At 43.0% G+C, this 19,171-nt stretch overlaps 1 protein-coding gene across 1 annotated transcript in view; it reads left to right on the top strand.

The window, feature by feature from the left end:
* Positions 1–18,314, top strand: part of ALPK3 (alpha kinase 3) — a 94,620-nt gene extending 76,306 nt beyond the window's left edge. Inside the window, exons 10-15 of the mRNA XM_083183130.1 lie at positions 5,176–5,211; positions 7,034–7,308; positions 9,069–9,157; positions 11,689–11,906; positions 12,704–12,752; positions 16,195–18,314. Of these exons, the coding sequence (XP_083039256.1) occupies positions 5,176–5,211; positions 7,034–7,308; positions 9,069–9,157; positions 11,689–11,906; positions 12,704–12,752; positions 16,195–16,543 (1,016 nt within the window). The 3' untranslated portion in view covers positions 16,544–18,314. The remainder of the gene's footprint in view (positions 1–5,175; positions 5,212–7,033; positions 7,309–9,068; positions 9,158–11,688; positions 11,907–12,703; positions 12,753–16,194) is intronic.
* Positions 18,315–19,171: the final 857 nt, after the last annotated feature.

Below are 19,171 nucleotides of genomic sequence, written 5' to 3'. Positions count from 1 at the left end.
GGTTTGCCATTCTTTCTTTAAATGTGGTTTCTGTTCTCCCCACATAGTACAGGGAGCAAGGACAGGAAATAAGGTATATCACAAACCTCAATGTACATATTAAACGATAATGTATATCAATTTTTTTCCCGGTAAATGAATGGTTGAAAGTGGATCCAGTTTGTAGGAATCCACAGGTGGTACAATTGGGGCATCGGAAGCAGCCTAGAAAAAAGGTTGTTTGAGCAGCGCTGACAGTGAAGGACAGTGAAGGACACTTAATAATTAAGAATAACAGTTTATTACACAATTAAAAATAAATATATCAATAAAAGCATATCCACATGATAATTAGGGCAGTGGGGCAAGTGTTGGTGGGACCAAGTAGTGAGGGGGACCAAAGAATATAACCTGCACTGATCCGTGGAAATGAGTCCCGAAGGAATACAGTCCAAAGATAGATTTTCTGGGATATCGTTGGAGGGATTGGTCCTGAAGGATGTCGATAAGACAGGACCAATCTTAAACCTCAACCAGTGTTGCGAAGAGTAGTCCCAATGATGGTCTGTGGCTTCCAAAACAGGAATAGTTGTTATCAAGGTGATCAGATGGATTAGCAGGAGATGGTCCAAAATGGCACTCAGGGTCCAAACCAAACCAGACCTACTTATGGTCAGAGCCGAATTTCCCATTAGGCACGTGAGGCACCGGCCTAGGGGCGGCACATGTTTGGGGGCGGCACTTGGATGCCTGTGATAGTACTGTCAGCCCAAAATGTACCAATAACTGCAAAATATCCACTGTACTTTACTATATTCCATCTTAAATAGAGTGTAAATGGATAGGACATGCAGATACTGCCCCTATAAACTGTCCTACTTAGTAAACATTATTGTTGTGCCTAGGGGCGCCCTCATCCCTAAATCCGCCCCTGCTTATGGTCGTTTGTGTTGGCTGTGTTCAGATTGCAATTTATTGGATTTCTTCTACGACATGATTAGAATCCCAGAGTCCCCACTGCAAATCCTGCCTCAATCCACAGCCCCACTGGGACCAGACAATCCAACACCAGCGTCTACTGGCCAGTCCAGGAGGATACCAGCTCCCTTCCCCTGCTGTCACTGCTGGCTGGCTGCTAGTCTGCTCTCACTCTCCCCCACACTAGCAGCCCCAGCAGCCGGAAGCTAATTCCAGCTCACAGCTCTCACTCAGGAAACAATTCCCAGCCCGAGGATATTTATTTTTAATTGTGTAATAAACTGTTATTCTTAATTATTAAGTGTCCTTCACTGTCAGCGCTGCTCAACCAACCTTTTTTCTTTGCACATTTAAGGGTTTGACCTTCCCCTTATTCAAACAGCCGCTTCTGAGAAAACAGCTTGGGTAATAGCGCTCAATTCTTCAACCTAGGTTGAGCTTTTTATCGGAAGCAGCCTGCCCTTGGTCTACCCAGGAATGTATTGGTAGGATTTTTAACCATTTCAGTGATGTCGTTATGTACCAGGTAGTTTTTAAGGTTTTTGTTCCTGCGGTATGCCAGCATTATTTTTTTATTAGATAAAAATAGATCTGAATCTGATTGTATGATAGGCCAAAGTTTTTTGCTTTTTTAATCAGGTTGGGTGTCTGGTGGTTATATGTATTGGTCCAAACCAGGGCTTCCTTAGTCCCTTTGCCTCGGACTTGTGTTGAATCTTTTAGTTTGCTTTCAGGAATGGCTAATGCCTTAGTCTTCATACTTTGCACTGTTTTTTTATCGTAACCTCTCTCCAAGAATTTATTGGCCATTACCTCTAGTTCTTTAAGGGCTTCATTGCGATCACTGTTGATACGTAGCACACGTAGGAATTGGCTATAGGGCAAAGCATTTTTTAAACTAGTTGGATGGGCACTAGAGGATAATAGGATATTGTTCCTATCCGTGGGCTTATGATATAGTGTGGTTGTGATCTTCTTGTCACTCAATGTCAAAGTCACATCCAAGAAATTGGCCAATTGGTCACTAATTGTATATGTGTATTTGACCGGGCTCATGGTGGAATTGTGACATTCCATGATGTGGGAAAATTCCTCCTTAGTGCCCCCCCAAAAGATGAGGAAATCATCGATGAATCTAAAGTAAGCAAAGATTTTTTTGGCAATATCTGGATCTGAGAAAAGGTATCATTTTCAATCATGATCATAAAAGCATTAGAGTACGACGGGGCCACACAAGACCCCATCGCTACCCCGGCCGTTTGGAGGTAATAATAACCATTGAAAAATAAGTAATTTTTTGTTAAGATGGTTTCTAGTAGTGTCATAAAGAAATTAAGGTCAGCGGGATTGATGGGAGGGGAGGAGAGTGGCCACTGGTGGGGGAGGGGGGTTTGCCCGGACAGGTGATGTGCCAGTGGTGCACACCTGGACACCACTGGCGCACCCCTTTATTTTAGTGGTATGCCCGGAAATTTTCTGGAACAGCCCGCTGCTGCAGCGCAGCTGAGCCCGGAAAATTTCTGGCCATACCACTCAAGTGGTTAAAAGAAATACCTCAATATTACTGCAAAACATCATGGGAGGTTGATACATGGACATTAAGCAGCGCTGAATAAAATTACTATACCAAGTGAATCAATAGTATGACAATTTAATGGCACAAAAAGTGAATAATAAAATCACATTTCAAGGACCAATTGCAACTTGAGGGGTTTAGGCCTCATAGATGAATATATAACCTGCACTGAACCAGGCGTGGGTCCCTTGTGAGGAAGTGCTGGAATCAATTTATAAATCATGGATGCCGCTGGAGGTTTTATCCTGTTGGTTTTGTGCAGTGGGTAACCAAGTCCAGAAAGCCTCAACTAGTGTGCGGTGTTTGTCCAGGTTACAGTTATTATTACAATGTGATCAGTGTGGATCAGGGCAGGTTGCACAGTTGGGTACCAGCAAAAAGCCATGGAGAGACAGAGCAGCAACTTGTGATTGATTGGCGGTATGCAAGCTCCGATTGGCTCACTGCATCGCTAAATTCAAAATACAATACTGACCCTACATGGCTGACCTGCCCAATCCACACTGCTGCCGCCTGGGTCCCTTCTCAGTCCAGGAAAGGGACTGAAGTACTGTCTGACCTTCCCTGATAATAGCCCTGTAAGGGTATGATATCAAGGTGCATGTGGATGCTGGGCACATCATGTCATGTGCTGTGCAGATATACATGCAGTCCTTCTGGACATGATCAAAACTAAGATCATGTCACATGTCAGCTGCACACACAGACTACCAGAGCTGATGGTGAATGATTTTTGGATGCAGCATGCAGTTTATATTATAAATGGTGTGTCTGACTGAGTCCTTTTATGTCAGTCAGATGCACAAATGCTGGATGACTATGCCAGCAATAGACGCTGTCTGTCTCCCAGGCAAACCATGTTCAATTCAACTTGTCATGTTTCTATTTGTGGCACTGCTGACTGTGTGTTCATAAATGTGAATAACAAGTAAATAACCTCAACATTTGCAGTAAATTTAGTTATCATCTGGTATATAAAAATCATACAATGATAAAATGCTATGGAAATTATTGTGATGTCAACATAAATATGCCCATTTGTATAATATCATCTGTGATATATTTTGTTAACGCACCTTAATTAGGGCATTAGAAAGGCTTATTCAAATTTAATTCACCAATTTACAATCATGTGCACTGTATTGGTGACGCTTTCAATGTACTGTATAGATTTGTGTACTATGAGGCATATATTTTAGTAACATATGTACACAGCATCTACCAGGGCATCATAGTCGTATACTCTGACCTCCTGCATCACTCTACACATGGAAGATGCCTCTACTCCAAGGCATACCTCCCAACTTTTGTAGTTCCCGAAAAGGGGGCGCGGCCTCATGAAAAGGGGCGTGGCCTCGCGGGATGCCGGGAACTCCGGCCACGCCCCCATTTTCGCCGCTCGTCGGCGCTGAATAGATGCTGTGCGCATGCGCACAGCGTCTATTCTTGGCAGGCTGGGGGGGCTCCCAACTGTCCCCCCCACCGCGGGACAATGGCGGCCCCGGGCGGGACGCGGGAACGTCCCCGAATATCGGGACGTTCCCGCGGTAAGCGGGACAGTTGGGAGGTATGTCCAAGGCAGTGACAAGCAGTATGCTCAGTGGAAGAAGAGAAGAGTTAAGCCAGGGTTGTCCTGTGTATAATTGGCTACCTGGGTTCAGTGTGAAAAGGTGTGACAAGGGTCGGACCCGAGTTTGCATTGTGAAAGCAGTAATACATATATTTAACAGGCACTTCACTAATATGTTCTGTTGGTGGACCAGGCATCTTCCTCCAAATCTCTGGCTATGGTTTCTTGCTGTACTCCACTCACTTCCTTACTGTATTCTGCTGACGCATCACATGCAGTCTTGCCATCGATCATTCCTCACAGCCCTCCACAAGAATCTAATATGGTAGTCACTACAACAGTTTGTAGTCGGAGGGCAGGGATAGTTGGCCTAAATCAGTTATTCCCAAACTTGATCCTCAAGGACCCCTAACAGTTCATGTTTACTAGGTCACAGGATTTCTAAAATGTGACAGTGATACACAATGCTCTTGCTGGGTGACCTAGAACACATGAACTGTTGAGTGTCCTTCAGGACCAAGTTCGGGAACCATTAGCCTAAATCTGGGTTGTGAACTCCACCCAAAATAAACAAACGTCATCTGTTATAGACATTTAAGATATCTTATCCTGCAACACAAATCTGCATATACTGTACTGTAAAGCAAGAAATAGCTTATTCCGCCCATGTCGACACTACCCATTAGTTCATGTCTTGGTTTTACAACACAAAACATGGTTCTTGCATCTGAATGTAATACTGAACATGTGAGGGCATTTCCTAAGTAACACTCAGCTTTATCCATTACAACTGGCTGCCTTTTTGGTACACTAATGTATTCTCAGTGACAATGGATGCATGAAATGTAGGCATATTATGTCACAAGATGACATACTCTGCTGGACAGCAATGCTTGCACTTTTGGAAATTACAATTATTATATATTATTTCCACATGAGGTCATTTTCTTGAATCCTTTTTTAAAAGTAATTTGAAAAGCTTATTCCAATTTCATTTTATATTTGATAATAATTGCAGTGTTTTAATAATATGAAAGATTAACCTTAATGTAATATTTTGTTTACTTTTTAGTTTTATCTGGATTTATCACCAAAGAGGAAGCTGAAGGTACTGTACTTGGGCTATTGGGTCTGAATGAAGAATGTCCAATTGTCCTGGAACCTTTATTGGGATACAAATACATAATAGTTTGTAATATACTATACAACAGATGCTGAAATAGAGAATAGATATGAAATCTAGTGTCATTCCCTGTACACAGTGAGTACTGGTGCCATATGTATGTGGTGAAGGGAGCTTGAGGAGAGTAAGAAATAATACAGAACCTACAGTATAATAATTAAGTCACATATATTACCTTGTATGTCCTTGCCTGTAAATAATAATGGAACTTACCACACGCAGTGACAGGCGCTCTATAAAGAGCCTGTCCCTGCGATCCGCTCATCCGGGTGCCAGGAGGTCTGTCACTGAGTGCACTGCCGGGCAATGCAGTGTGTAGCCCATAGGCTACAATGGGCTTCTGCCAGAGGCGTACCTAGATATTCGTGGGCCCCATAGCAAAAGTTTGTAAGGGTCCCCTATTTAGCAAGTGATGGTGATAAATGTATGTAAAACATATTACTTAGACCAGGGGTTCCCAAACTTTTTTGAATCACGGCACACTAGAGTATCAGAAGTTTTTCATGGCACCCCTAGGCCAAAAAAAGAAATTACACAATGAAGTAGATTGTGTTTATATGTGATCCTTAGGTTAATTTATGTAGTAAAGGGGACTATTTTCTTCTGTGTGTACACATATTCTATGATTGGCAGCCACCAGCACTGGTTTTGTCCATAAATAATTGACCATAAATATTTAAATTGGTCCAGGACCACCAACCCGTGGCACCCCTGCAAGTGTCCCATGGCACCCCAGGGAGCCACGGCACACAGTTTGGGAACCACTGACTTAGACCATAAAGATGGGCCCCCTTAAGCTCTGGGCCCCATAGCAGCTGCACCCCTTGCACCTATTGTAGTTACGCCTTTGGCTTCTGCCATTCTGAGATGGCGGTAGCTACGGGACCCGATATCCGTAATGATTCACATTCTGGATATTGGCACATCGGCCGGAATAGCATCCGCCATAGAAACCTATAGGTGATGCAGCTGCCGGAAGTGATTGCAGAAGGATCCCTTCTACATACAGTACATGCCGGCGGTACTTGCGGATAACCCTGAAAGGGCCCATTAGCTACAAATATTGCATGATAAATGGCCCCCTTTGTCTTATAATATCCTTATAAATATATTTTGAATATAATTAATTTAACCAAGCTTTAAGTGTTTTAAAAGACTGCTGATGTAATAACATAACTGGGCAGATGCTACGCCTCTAAGTTTAATTATCCGCAGTTAGTCACTCATTAAACCCCAGAAGACGTTACTAAAATTCTTCTAGTGTAGTTCATAATGAATTATTCTTTTTATGATCTCCTTGTTCCAGAGGTGTATAAAGCCAGCCAGGCCCCCTTCACTTTAGCAGGCAGTGGCAATGACAGTAATGCTGGAAATTTGGTGGTATGCACATCTCTGGGAAAATGGTGCGATAACCATTTTCCCTACTAAGCATGTGAAAAATGCCAGGAAATGTCTGCCATGTAATTTTCCTGGAGATCTGCATACCACCTAGTGGTTAAAGTCGGTGTCACTCCCGTGGGACTCTGGAGAGGTAAGCATTGAATAAATACATAAAGGACATACAGTGGGGGCCCCTCTGGACCCAGGGGCCCATTTGCAATGAACACCCACTACACCCATTATATATAAGCTACTGCCTTGAACTAAAAATAATGTTACAGTGACACTGAGGAACAATTCCTAAAATGATAGTTTCTAAGCTGTTCTCATCTTTAGTGTCCATAACTTTTTTCTGCTGCCATTTTAGTTGGAGAAGAAATAGAGATGACGCCAATGGTATTTGCAAAAGGATTAGCGGACTCTGGCTACTGGGGAGACAAGTATTTTGGAAGGATAGTTATGGAAGAACCACACGTTGGAATGGGGTTTCTGAGAAAGTCTTGCCGAGTAAAGGTGATTTATGGGTTGGAACCAATGTTCGAGTCAGGAAAAACCTGTATTATCAAAATCCGAAACCTCATCACTTTTGGGACCAAGAATGAAAGCACCTTAGTGGAAAAAAATTATGATATCACGATTCAGGTAAGTGACACGTAACTATCTACAAGCACTTACAGTACTTTGCTGTTTTTTAAGGAATAAATGAGCATTAGATTTCAGTTAGAACATTTACAATGATGTAATCTGTCCTTGCTTCTGTGGTGGAGCTGTTGCTTGTCTGGAAAGGTGGAATCCCTACCCCTAACAAAAGAAGTTAGGTGCAGACATGTATCTTTTCTAGGCAGCAATACTTAAGCCATGGTTATCTGTACATCTTGTTGAATAACAAAAAAACTACACTTCTGAGTGCATAATATATTATGAATACGTGTGCGTGACTGGTGGATGGGATGCCGGTGGTCAGAAGACAGGCAGTGGTATCCCTATATTGAGGATCCGAACTGGTGCCCCATAAGTACCCTAATATTCTCCATTATGGCCTAACCCTCCCCCTTAGTGTCTAAACCTAACCCAGATTGCCTAACCCCACCTTGTTAGTGCCTTTCCCTAACCCTCCCTCTCTGCAGTCTAACTCTACCCCCCTGCGCTGCCTAACCCATCCCCTAGTACCCAAACCCTCCTGCAGCCTCCCTGCTGAAGATCTCGCATGAGTAGCAAGATCCTGCGCATGCCCAGTCCACCCGGCCGGGGGAAAGGAGATAGCTGTCTCCTCAAGGGGACATCGCTGGAAGGAGGAATTTGCGCTCCCCCGCTTTGGCAGACAAGATGTTAATGCATCTTGTAGACATCCCTTCCTGCTTTGCCTCATTAATGAGGCGAAGCTGGAATTATTATAGCGGGGTACTATGCGCCGCTATAAAACATCTGCCCCAAAGTGAGACTAGAATAGTGTTCCGAGCACAGCGAGGCATTGCACCCAAAAGCATAGCGAGTGGACGCGGTACACTTATACAGTGTCCATGTCGACATATGTCGGGGGTTGTTCCCGGGGCCAACCCGCGAATTTAGGCTGGTGCGAAAGGGGTATAAAGCTGGAGGAAAGGAGATTTCACACGCAACAAAGAAATGGGTTCTTTACAGTTAGGGCAGTTAGGATCTGGAATTAACTACCAGAAAAGGTTGTGATGGCTGATTCAAAAAAGAAGGACCAATCTCACTGATGAGATAGGACCAGGGGAGCTTGGTAGGGGTGGTCCTGCTCAGCTGCTGCTTTGCAACAGGATGGTCAGTCCTGTATATCAAAACATGGGGAAAAAAAGGAAAATTAAGCAGCGCTAAAACATTTTACAGACTGGTTGATCTATTACAAACACATTTATTAAGTAGTAATGAGAATAAAAGTTAAAAAGCCAGCTTTAAGTACTGAAGCATAAAAATGGTGTAAAAATCACAATTTCATAATCTCCACCAACCGTGGATTGTAAAGAAGTTCCTGGAGAGTCCATTCCTATGGAGCCATAGATATTTAGGTGGATCACAAAATGGTCATCCGGAGGGAGAATACTGAAGTCTGCAGGTGTTGCCAGGAGCAGATCTGCCTTTGATAAAGCTACCTGGTGTAGTGAAACACATAAGGAGGAACTTGCCACCCCACCTCCCATTATTTGTATTGAACAGTAGACCCTATTTGTGGTTTTTATACTCATTATATACTTTCTTTCTTTTTTTAAATCTACACCAATAACATACATTACTCATTATATACTTTTATGGGTTATTTTTTATTTATATTTTTTACATAATTACAGTTAAACCAATGGGACACTACCTGTAATACAAAGTGGATGCTAAGTGCAAATTAAACTCAATGTTAGCTCCAATTGTTTATCTTTGTTCTCTAGGATTGTAAAATTCAGAACACCACCAGAGAATACTGCAAGATATTTGCAGCTGAATGCAGAGGGGTACCTGCCTTTGGACAGTTCCCAGAGTAAGTTTAGTGTGTTAGATCTGTTATCTATATAGTGTATGAGTCTTGACATAAGTTCTTCCTTAATTGAACAATGCTTCACTTACATTATGGCAGGCATAGACTGGATAACTATTTAACATCTTCCCATTATCAGCAGATGAAGGGTATAATAGCTAGTGACCCAGAGAATTTGATACCTTCAGTCTTAAGAATATATTTCTGTATTGACTTTGTTCTACATTTATTAACCATGTCTATTGTATTTATTTGTTCATTATGTAGACCTTCTCCATTTGATATACTAATACTTTGTATTGTACAGGTCTTTAATAAAATATATAAAAAAATTAATATATTTCTGACAATATTTAATAAAAAAAAAAAACGGTACTTATGTATTAGCAGTGCGCCCGGCTACGCTGACAACGTTATCAGCGTAGACTTGCCAGGCACCCTGCTAATATGTGTGCTATGTGTGTAGTGCAGTGATGTCCCCAGCACCAGCATTCCCCTCCTCCGGCACTCGCCTCGTGTCCCCGGCGCCAGCGTCCCTCCTCCATGTCCCCAGCGCCAGCGTTCCTCCTCCGTGTCCCTGGCGCCAGCGTTCCTCCTCCATGACACTCCCCGGCAGCTGTAGTAATGTACGTAATTCAGCGTACTGCCGCTGGGGGAGCATCACATGGTTCCCCCAGCGGCACTACGCTAATTGCGTACATTGCTGGCGCCGGGGACACGGAGGAACGCTGGCACCGGGGACATGAGGCGAGTGCCGGAGGAGGGGAATGCTGGCGCCGGGGACATCGTTGAAGGTAAGTATAAACCACTGCACTACACACATAACACACACTATCACACACATTTCACACACTAACACAATCATATCCCCACTATCCACGTCATACCCCCAGTGTCCAAGTGGGCGTGGAGTTAATTTTATAAGCCACCGAGCCTGAAGCGTGGCGAGCCCCGCGAGGGGACGCGGATCCGCGTCCCCTCGCGGGGATCGCTGTGCTCGCCACGCTTCGGGCTTGCCACACTTTATAAAATTAACTCCATGCCCAAGTGGATACTGGGGGTATGACGTGGATAGTGGGGATGTGAACCATTGTGTATTAGCACAGCTCCAGTTACATAAATTATGTAGTTTATGTAGCCAGCATAGTGGTGTATTGGTATTCTAAATACACCACTACGCAAACTACGTAATGCTAATGCCCTGCTAATACTTAAGTACCAAAAAACCTCTATCTCTCACAAGATTTCTTATTGGGAATAAATACATTTCATATTACTACATTGTAAAGTATATTGGCTACTACCATGATATAAACAGACTTTTATCCTTCTTTTTCTCCATTGACCTTACTCAATGGACCTTTCACTTCACTGATCACATTCTTAGCTTTCTATTTTCCCACTCTTGTGGCATCTATGATTTAAAAAGGAAATAGGGGGGAGGACTGCGCTGAGGCTTGGGTCCCTCTATATGACAGATACACCTGTCGCAGAGTTTGAAGCAAGGTTCTAGTTTAGGACCATATATGCACACTAGACTTGTTAAAATTATGGTCCTAAACTAGAACCTTGCTTCAAACTCTGCGACAGGTGTATCTGTCATATAGAGGGACCCAAGTCTCAGCGCAGTCCTCCCCCCTATTTCCTTTTTACTACATTTGCTGAGGTAGAGTACCCACAGCTTGACTGCTGCTCAGATTTGAGTTCTTTCAATATAATAGATCTAATAAGTGTGGAGGGTCTTATTGATCCATATTTTAAGAGAAATTGATGAGTCATTAATAGAATAAATTGTTCATTTTTTAAGAGTGTAAACTAGCGCACAACCACATTTTTTTTTTGTTGCATCTATGATTTGACCAACCTCATATCTCAGATTATCATCTCATCTCCCTCATTACTTCACCTCTTCTTACAAGAATACCCTCACTCTGTGCAATCTATTTGCCCTCCACAATCTCTCCTGCCCTGACCAGATTACTTCCCTTAATAATGCTACCTTAAATTCCATTCTGGACTCTCTTAGCCAAGTGATTACTCTCAATCATGGATGTCCACATCCGAAACCTGGCACTCCAGATTAATCCACTACCTCCAACAATGATCCTGCACTGAGGAAAGGCATGGTAAACATCCTGCGTATCATCTGTCTTCCTAAATTTCATATGCACGCTCTCCACTTACTGTTCTCCTCTTGCTCTCTCAATTTCCTCTTCTACACTCAAACCTTCATTTCTCAACATCACTTTGCCACCATGAATACTCTTGCAATCCTCCCACCACCTATCTCCTCAACCATGGTCCCTCCTACTTCTGCCTTACCCTTCGTTTCCTCAAACTTCCACTTTGACTTGCTTAGATGTGCATATCTGTCAACAAGATTTGATACATATCTCCATTGTATATAAACTCCATTTTTGGGGAAATGGTCTCTATGTAATGAACATGTACATAAGACAGTACTTGCTTATATTCTAAAGATTTATTGATTTACATCTGTGATGTAACATGGTTATTTTCTATGTCTTCTGTAGGATTTTGCCTCTGAACTTGATTTATCGGCCTGCCAACAACATACCCTATGCTACTATAGAAGAATACCTGGAAGGAAGATTTGAGAAATACTGTATGAGAGATCTAGCAGGAAAGTTACACATGAAGGATGGGACAGAAATAGAACAGAAATGCTGCACCTTTCAGCACTGGGTGTACCAGTGGACTAATGGCAATTTCCTGGTCACTACTATAGAAGGTGAGATTGGGAAACACTCAAACAGGTCTTTGTTATACTGCAATTCTTCATGGATGTAGTGTCTAGTCAGATAAATGAATTAGGATGGTATCCAATTACCTGGGGATATCCAATTAGACCACGTAAGCCAGCACTTTACTGTGATACTGCTCAGGCATGCAAAGCAGAATCCCCGCTAAGCAGCCTCAGGAGACCTATTTTTGACTGATAACACATGGGTCCTGCAACTTATCTCGGATCCCATACGTTATTGCTCAATATCATAATTTATCACCCGGTAAAAAATGTGCAATAATTGGATTGCCCGATAGTATTATCTGGCTAAAAAGCCAGTGTTTACCATGTGGTAATTTACAGCATATAGGGGGTTATTCAGACCTGATAGCATCCCTGCAATTTCACAAGGCAGACGCAAGACACCCAGCGGTTTTCTGGGAGTGTCAGAAATGTCAAAAATGTTCCCAAGCATTTTCAGGGAGGGTATGTGACATCAGCTCCGGCCTCGATCAGCCTGTTTGTATCGCACAGGCAGATTTGGTTCTGCATTACGCACAAACTTGAAAAATTAATTGATTGTGAGTGAGTTGTGAATGGATTTGCAGCTAGACACCGATCGGGGGGATTTTCGTAAGCCACATTCACAGACTTGCTCAGGGCGGATTTTCATTCTGTATGGGTGGCAGCTATCACTTTGCTCTACTAAATCACCCTGTTGTGATCAAGTCTAAATAACCCCTACAATTGGATATCTCCCCTTACTCTTTTACAGGCCTAAAATACTTTGTTATGTTTTGTAGGTGTTGGATGGAAATTAACCAATATAGCAATTGCCACAAAATCCAAGGGGTAAGTCAAATCCAAATGTTCCTTTACAAAGAGTGTTGTCCTATATTGCTACACTTACAAATGAAGCTTTTAGAACAACAATTTTGAATCAACAACGCAACAGCATGTGTATGTAAGGACTGAGTATTCTCTAATTTTATATGACTATCATTTTTAATCATTTCAGGTTTAAAGGATGCAAATTTATAGTACACAATACTGGGTAGGCTCATTTTCATATCGCAACACTTTAAATTTGTGCCCACCCCAATTCCTCTAGTACAAAATGCTTTTGCAAGGTTACTAAACCGTCTACCTGGGTTTACCATGAAGTCTGAATGATGGCTTTCTTTAAATACACGGTTTTCACTTATGTTTGTGTATTTTTCTCAGTATATAATATATGAAGTAATGACCAGCTAGGGCATTCTTGGGTGAACACATGGTTATGTAAAGGACACCCTTTAGGGTCATTTTTTATAAAGATTGGGATTTTTACCAGGCCGTTTACAGTGGTAGTGGTCACATCTTCCACCAAAACCTGACTCGGGACTCTTTAGCCAAAATTTACTAAAATGGGAGATAGATAGATAGAAATAACAATAAATAGAGTAGTAGTAGTAGTAGTAGTTTGTTTATTTATAAGGCGCCACAAAGTATCGCCGTACATAGAAAACAAAAAACAAATTACAAGGTAACGTACAGGGTGTGTTGATAACATACAGCATAAATAGGGGTATAGCTGGTAGAACTAACAGCATCAGTTCTGAAGTAGGTGTCGAAATTGTCGAGGAGACTGAAGATCAAGTAGAGGAAGGGAAGAACAGGGCAGGAGCGCTGGTGAGGTAAAGAGGTAGGGTGAGTACGTGAGGAAGGAGGGCCCTATTCATAAGAGTTAACAGACTAAAAGGAGGTGGGCGGACGAACGAAAGACAATAGGATAAGTAGGAACAGATGGGAACAGATGGAGGTGTAGGGGAGGCAGGATAGGAGGAGCGAAAGAGGTTAGGAGGAGGAGGGATAGGCTAGTCGGAAGAAGTGGGTTTTGAGGAAGCGCTTGAAGGAGGTAAGGGAATCAGAAAGCCTGATGGGTGGAGGGATGTTGTTCCAGTGCAGGGGGGGCAGCGCGAGAGAAGTCTTGGACAGGGGAGTGGGAGGAGGTGATTAGGTGAGAGGTCAGGCGGCGGTCGGCAGTGGAGCGAAGAGGACGGGAGGGAGTGTGGATAGAGATCAGTAAAGAGAGGTAAGGAGAAGTGGAGGAGGAGAGAGCCTTGTAGGTGGTGGTGAGGAGTTTAAAGAGAACTCGGAAAGGAATGGGGAGCCAGTGAAGAGATAGACAGAGGGGGGAGGCGGAGGTAGAGCGGCGAGAGAGGAAGATGAGCCTAGCAGCGGCATTAAGAATGGATTGGAGAGGGGCAAGGTGGGCGAGAGGTAGCCCGGAGAGAAGGATGTTGCAGTAGTCAAGGTGGGAGATGACAAGAGAGTGAATGAGAATTTTGGTCGCATCAGTGGAGAGGAATGGTCTGATGGACGAAATGTTGCGGAGGTGAAAGCAGCAAGACTGTGAGAGAGCATGAATGTGGGGGGTGAAAGAGAGGGGGGAGCCAATGATGACACCGACGCAGCACGTTTGGTTGGTGGAGGTGATCTCGGTTTCACCAATGCTGATGGAGATAGTAGGAGAAGAGGGGATGTTCGGGGGATGGAAGATTAGAAGCTCAGTTTTAGCTATGTTTAGTTTCAGGAAGCGTTGGGTCATCCAGGCTGAGATGGCCGTGAGGCATTCGGAGACCTTGAACAGGAGTGATGGGGATAGAGTGTTATAGTTCCTATATTTCTGTATGTGTATATGTGAACCTTGTCGGTATGTATGAATGTATGTATGTATGTGTAAGGGGTGCTACTACTGTGGGCATTACTCTATGGGGGTTATTCTGGTTGATTCGCAGGCCAGGGGGAAACTCCCACATCTTTTGATAGTGCCGACCATCGAATGATATGGTGAGTACATGCATAGCTAAAGTGACTCTCGGGTCACTTAGATATGCGTGCACATTCAGGAGGAAGTGGGTGAGCAGCTGACATCCGCCCACCCCCAGCACCCACGTGTACGGGATGATTTCCATGGGAACACCCAGCGGTTTCATGGGAACGCCCATGAAATGCTAGGCATTCCCATGGGCGCGACTATATGTCGCCGCCTCCCACCCACAATCTTGGGTGCAGGCCAAAGCTGCCATGCTTGATGGGTCCCTCTTTGAGATGTGCCAGCAACATCACTAAATTGCAAGGGATTCACTCCACTCAAAGCACCCACACAGTGAAGAAAAAGCAGGTGTGAGAACACCTAATTGCCATAGACAGCAATACAGGGAGATGACAGGCTGGATAGGTGCTCTCCCGCTTGCTGCACCTGTTAAACTGTAGGGCAGTTGGGCCAGGTCTCTTCTGCCCTCAGTGATGGACAGCACTACACAGAGCAGCAGCACATGCCTCCTGAGGTTCTCCTTACTGCTGCTGCTCTATGGTAATGAGACATTAGGGTCAGAGAAGCATGTGCTGAGCCTGGATTGCTCCTCTGACCCATCAAGGAGGCAGAGGCTAAAACATGTGTGTGTTTTTGAGTGTCCTTATATTTATGTATATGTGTTTGGGTATGTGTTTATGTGACCCTGTATGTATGTATGTATGTGTGTGTGAGAGGCACAACTACTGTGGACATTGTTGTATAAGGGGAACTACTGTGGGTATTGTTGTAACATGAATAAGGGACACTACTATACAGACTAATGCGAATCAGGGGAATCCAGTGTTATGTGAGTAAGATTTTGTTACAGTGTTGCTTTATTTTAATTGGGGTACTATTGCATGGCCACTCCCCTTCCTTGTGAGACCACACCCGACATTGTTTCTTTATAATGTGTGGGTGGGAGGGCATACAGATGGAGCCGCTGTCATCTTTGCTCAGCGCCTACCAGAACATCCCCTCTGGCGAGTGCCGGTGGACAGGGACGCAATTGAACTGGGACACGCATGCGTCTCACGTGCACGCATGTCCCAGTCTCTCGGCGGTGGGGCGGTGAGGGGGACCATCGGCAGGGGAGGCGGCAGACATCAGCAGGGAGCTCCGTTGCCACCGGGCGAGCGCCCCCTGGCGGGAGTTGGCTGAGACTGACGATAATTTTTCCAGCCCCTGTAAAGATGAGACAGGCTACATCTGTACATTTATATTTTGTAGGGGGGTGCCCAACACCATAGCACCAGCCCTGTGTATATAATTCAAACCTAAGCCATAGCCTTCTAAGTACAGCAAGGATCTACTGTAAAAATGCCCCCTTTATCCTATGCAATAATCCTTAACAACAGAACAATTGTAGGTTCTATACGTCAAAAAACAAGGTATATATTGTTTGCATTGAGTTTCTTACGATGATGAATGTGTGTATTCTTGTGTGCATTATAGATATCAAGGACTAAAAGAGAGCTGCTATCCAGAAGTCCTTGAGGAATTTCCATCAGTTCACCAGTGCAATAATTATTGTGAAATGCTTGGCCTAAAATCTATTAAAGCTACTGATAGCCTTCTACCTCCACCCAAGCCAAAGGGCTCAAGGAGTCCTCAGATGGTAAGGAAAACTGGGTCTGCTCAGTCAAGCCCCCAGATACAAAAGAAACATTTGTCAAGTCCACAAAGTGCTAGAAAAGGTGGCGTCAGCCCAAAATCTACAAGGAAAGCCACAGACACAGGAGACCCACAATCAGGTACCAAACACAAGGGAAATGACGGGTCGGCAACTGAAAAACCACAATAATACATAACATTGATATCTTCTGTGACTTTCCAAACCTGGACTTGACGGAAATTGCTATTTTGTTGAACAAACTACAAAACATATGGAATATAAGTAATACAGCGACATTCTCCTCCTCCACGACACAACAGAACGGCTGTTGACAGCCTGCTCCACATGTGGTTTATGAGAAATGGAAGGTGAGCAATACAGGTGCATTTACTCTTGTCGTGGGCAGGATGTACTATAAAGAAGATTGTGTATCAGATAAAATGACTGCTGTGCTGCATAGGTATATGAGTGATATTAACAACACTGGTGGGATTTAGGAGAACAGAATGTGAAAACGTCAGTTATTTCAGCGTTTTTGTTTTTAGAAGTACATGTAAGAATAAATGCACCTCTATTACCCATTTTGTCTTACAAGCTACATGAAGGACTGATGGACAAAGCACACAATTACGGATACCACTGAATGTTTTCTCTCATCACTGCTAGATGCGAGTGGAGTGTACTGTACCACGTGTTGTGTCTGTTTTGTTTCCATACACAATGGTCAAATACAATTACAGGTAAAAGACTACAAGAATACAAATCCAGTGTTTTACCTAAACAATTAGAGCACGATGACCACAAACAGGAAAGCACATCGTAACTACAAGAGAGACCTAAAATTGCAGCACATCGTAATGATGACAGCAATGGTTCTCATTACCTCGCCACTATATACAGAATCCACTGACACAATACATGTACATGTTCTTTGAAGAGAGTGTAGTGTAGTGTTTTATGCAATGGCAAAGAAATATTTTGCTAAATCTCAGGGTGATTATCCCAGTGTCAGTTATGTAGGAGATGTCCACAAATGTTTATTAAGGAATCTGGGGGAAAACATGGGCTTTTAGCCAATGGCCAAGCACTGCATCAAATGAGTCTCAGTAGACTTGAATCAGGGCAGTTGCAGCATTGATTTTGTTTTTCAGGTCTTCTAACTAAACCCAAAATCATCAAGCTTTCCTGATTCTTCAAGTTAATCCTAGCACTTTCATTTTACTGGATGCAGGTCATAAAATTATACGTGGAAGATAAGGGCTTCCTCTAATCCAGAAAGCACATTATTTCCATTGAGTACAGTAAAGAAAGTGAAGATTTCTGGGTAATAAAATGTGACAAGTAAGCACATACAGTAACCACCAACATCAAAGAACTGTTATGCATTTATCACAGAACAGAGGAGTTATATGCTTAGAAAGGGACTTTTGGTGCAGTTATAACTTAGAAGCAGACCGATTAAAAATACCCATTTGAACAAAATAGGTAGGCTATAAATAAATGGATGATAATTCTCTCTGTCATCAGGAAACAAAGCTGTACAATAAACTGCGGCTCTTCTAACCTGTAAATATAGGGCTGAGACTAAATCCGGCTTTTGTCTTTCATGAAATGAATGTATACCACATTCCAAGGTGAAAGTCAAAGCATTACCTGAACGTCATATATCAGACTGGCCAAACCTCACTTGTTCTACCTTAGCGAGCTCCCATGTACCCCATTTTTCCTACGATAATCCCAGTTATTCCAACGAGAAGTATGTAACAGGTAACAATAACCCTATAATATATACTGTATGTTAGTGAGCCTGCAAATACATACAGTATATGGCTGTTCAATTCAGAGAGATTTTTGGATCTTAAAATGACAGCATGTTTGTTCTTCATGGACAGTTATTACTATTAGGGAGAAAGAAGGCAAATCTATTGCCGGCTCATCTTATAGTAAGTAAATGCATCATTCTGGGGACACTATTCATGGCTAAAAGTATGACATGAATAGATGACATGGTCTGTGCTGTGGATGCTCACACTGTAGAGTCTAACATCTAGTATTAGTGTTCCAGTACATCTTTCTTGCTTGTTAGTTATCCTGGAATGTTAGAAACATGAATACAGAAATGTATTTCTATTGAGGGTTTTGGCCCTGCTAGCGATTGGTGCCTGGCCATAAATGTAAGCAGTTCTGAGACTCAAACAATGAGCACGTATTGCAGCAAAATAAATAACGCACGGTGCTCTGAAGGCAAAGTGACTAGAGAAATGCTGCCAACATATGTGCTGACAGCCAGGCAGACGCTGCACCAGCTGTACTGTCCACCTGTACCCATTCTCAACAGTTTAGCTGCACATAGTTATCCAATAAGTATCCATTAGTAAGTGGTCCTCAATGTGGTGGGGAACCCTCACACAATGGAGTTACATGTTTTGCAGAGGGTGGTCATGCACTTAATCTGTGACCAAACTTCTGTTTACTGTATATGTAGTCAGGGCTGTGAAAATTTGCACTATGGTGCTTGCCTTTAAAACTTCCCTGCAGTGTGCCACAATAGTCACTTTGCCTCAAGTTTGTTTTTATGTGCTTTCCATCACTGTTCATGTTTTTGCTTTGTGTGATGTGATATATTTTATGTTTCTCTTTGCACATTTGTTTGATGTATTAGACTCCTGAAAGCACTTCATTAAAATGTAGGTTATTGATGAATGTAAACTGTTGCTGATGATCACGCCAAGGAGTTTGGTCTTGTTTGAATTCAGAGATAAGGATAGGTTTATCAAGAAGATGCCTAAAGTAACCAATCAGCTTTGATTCACAATC

This window comes from Crinia signifera, chromosome 4 (genome assembly GCF_055691185.1).
Source record: "Crinia signifera chromosome 4, ASM5569118v1, whole genome shotgun sequence".
In the NCBI taxonomy this organism is placed as follows: Eukaryota; Metazoa; Chordata; class Amphibia; order Anura; family Myobatrachidae; genus Crinia; species Crinia signifera.
The sequence above is the reverse complement of the archived record's forward strand: the minus strand, read 5'-3'. Positions and strand labels throughout refer to the sequence as shown.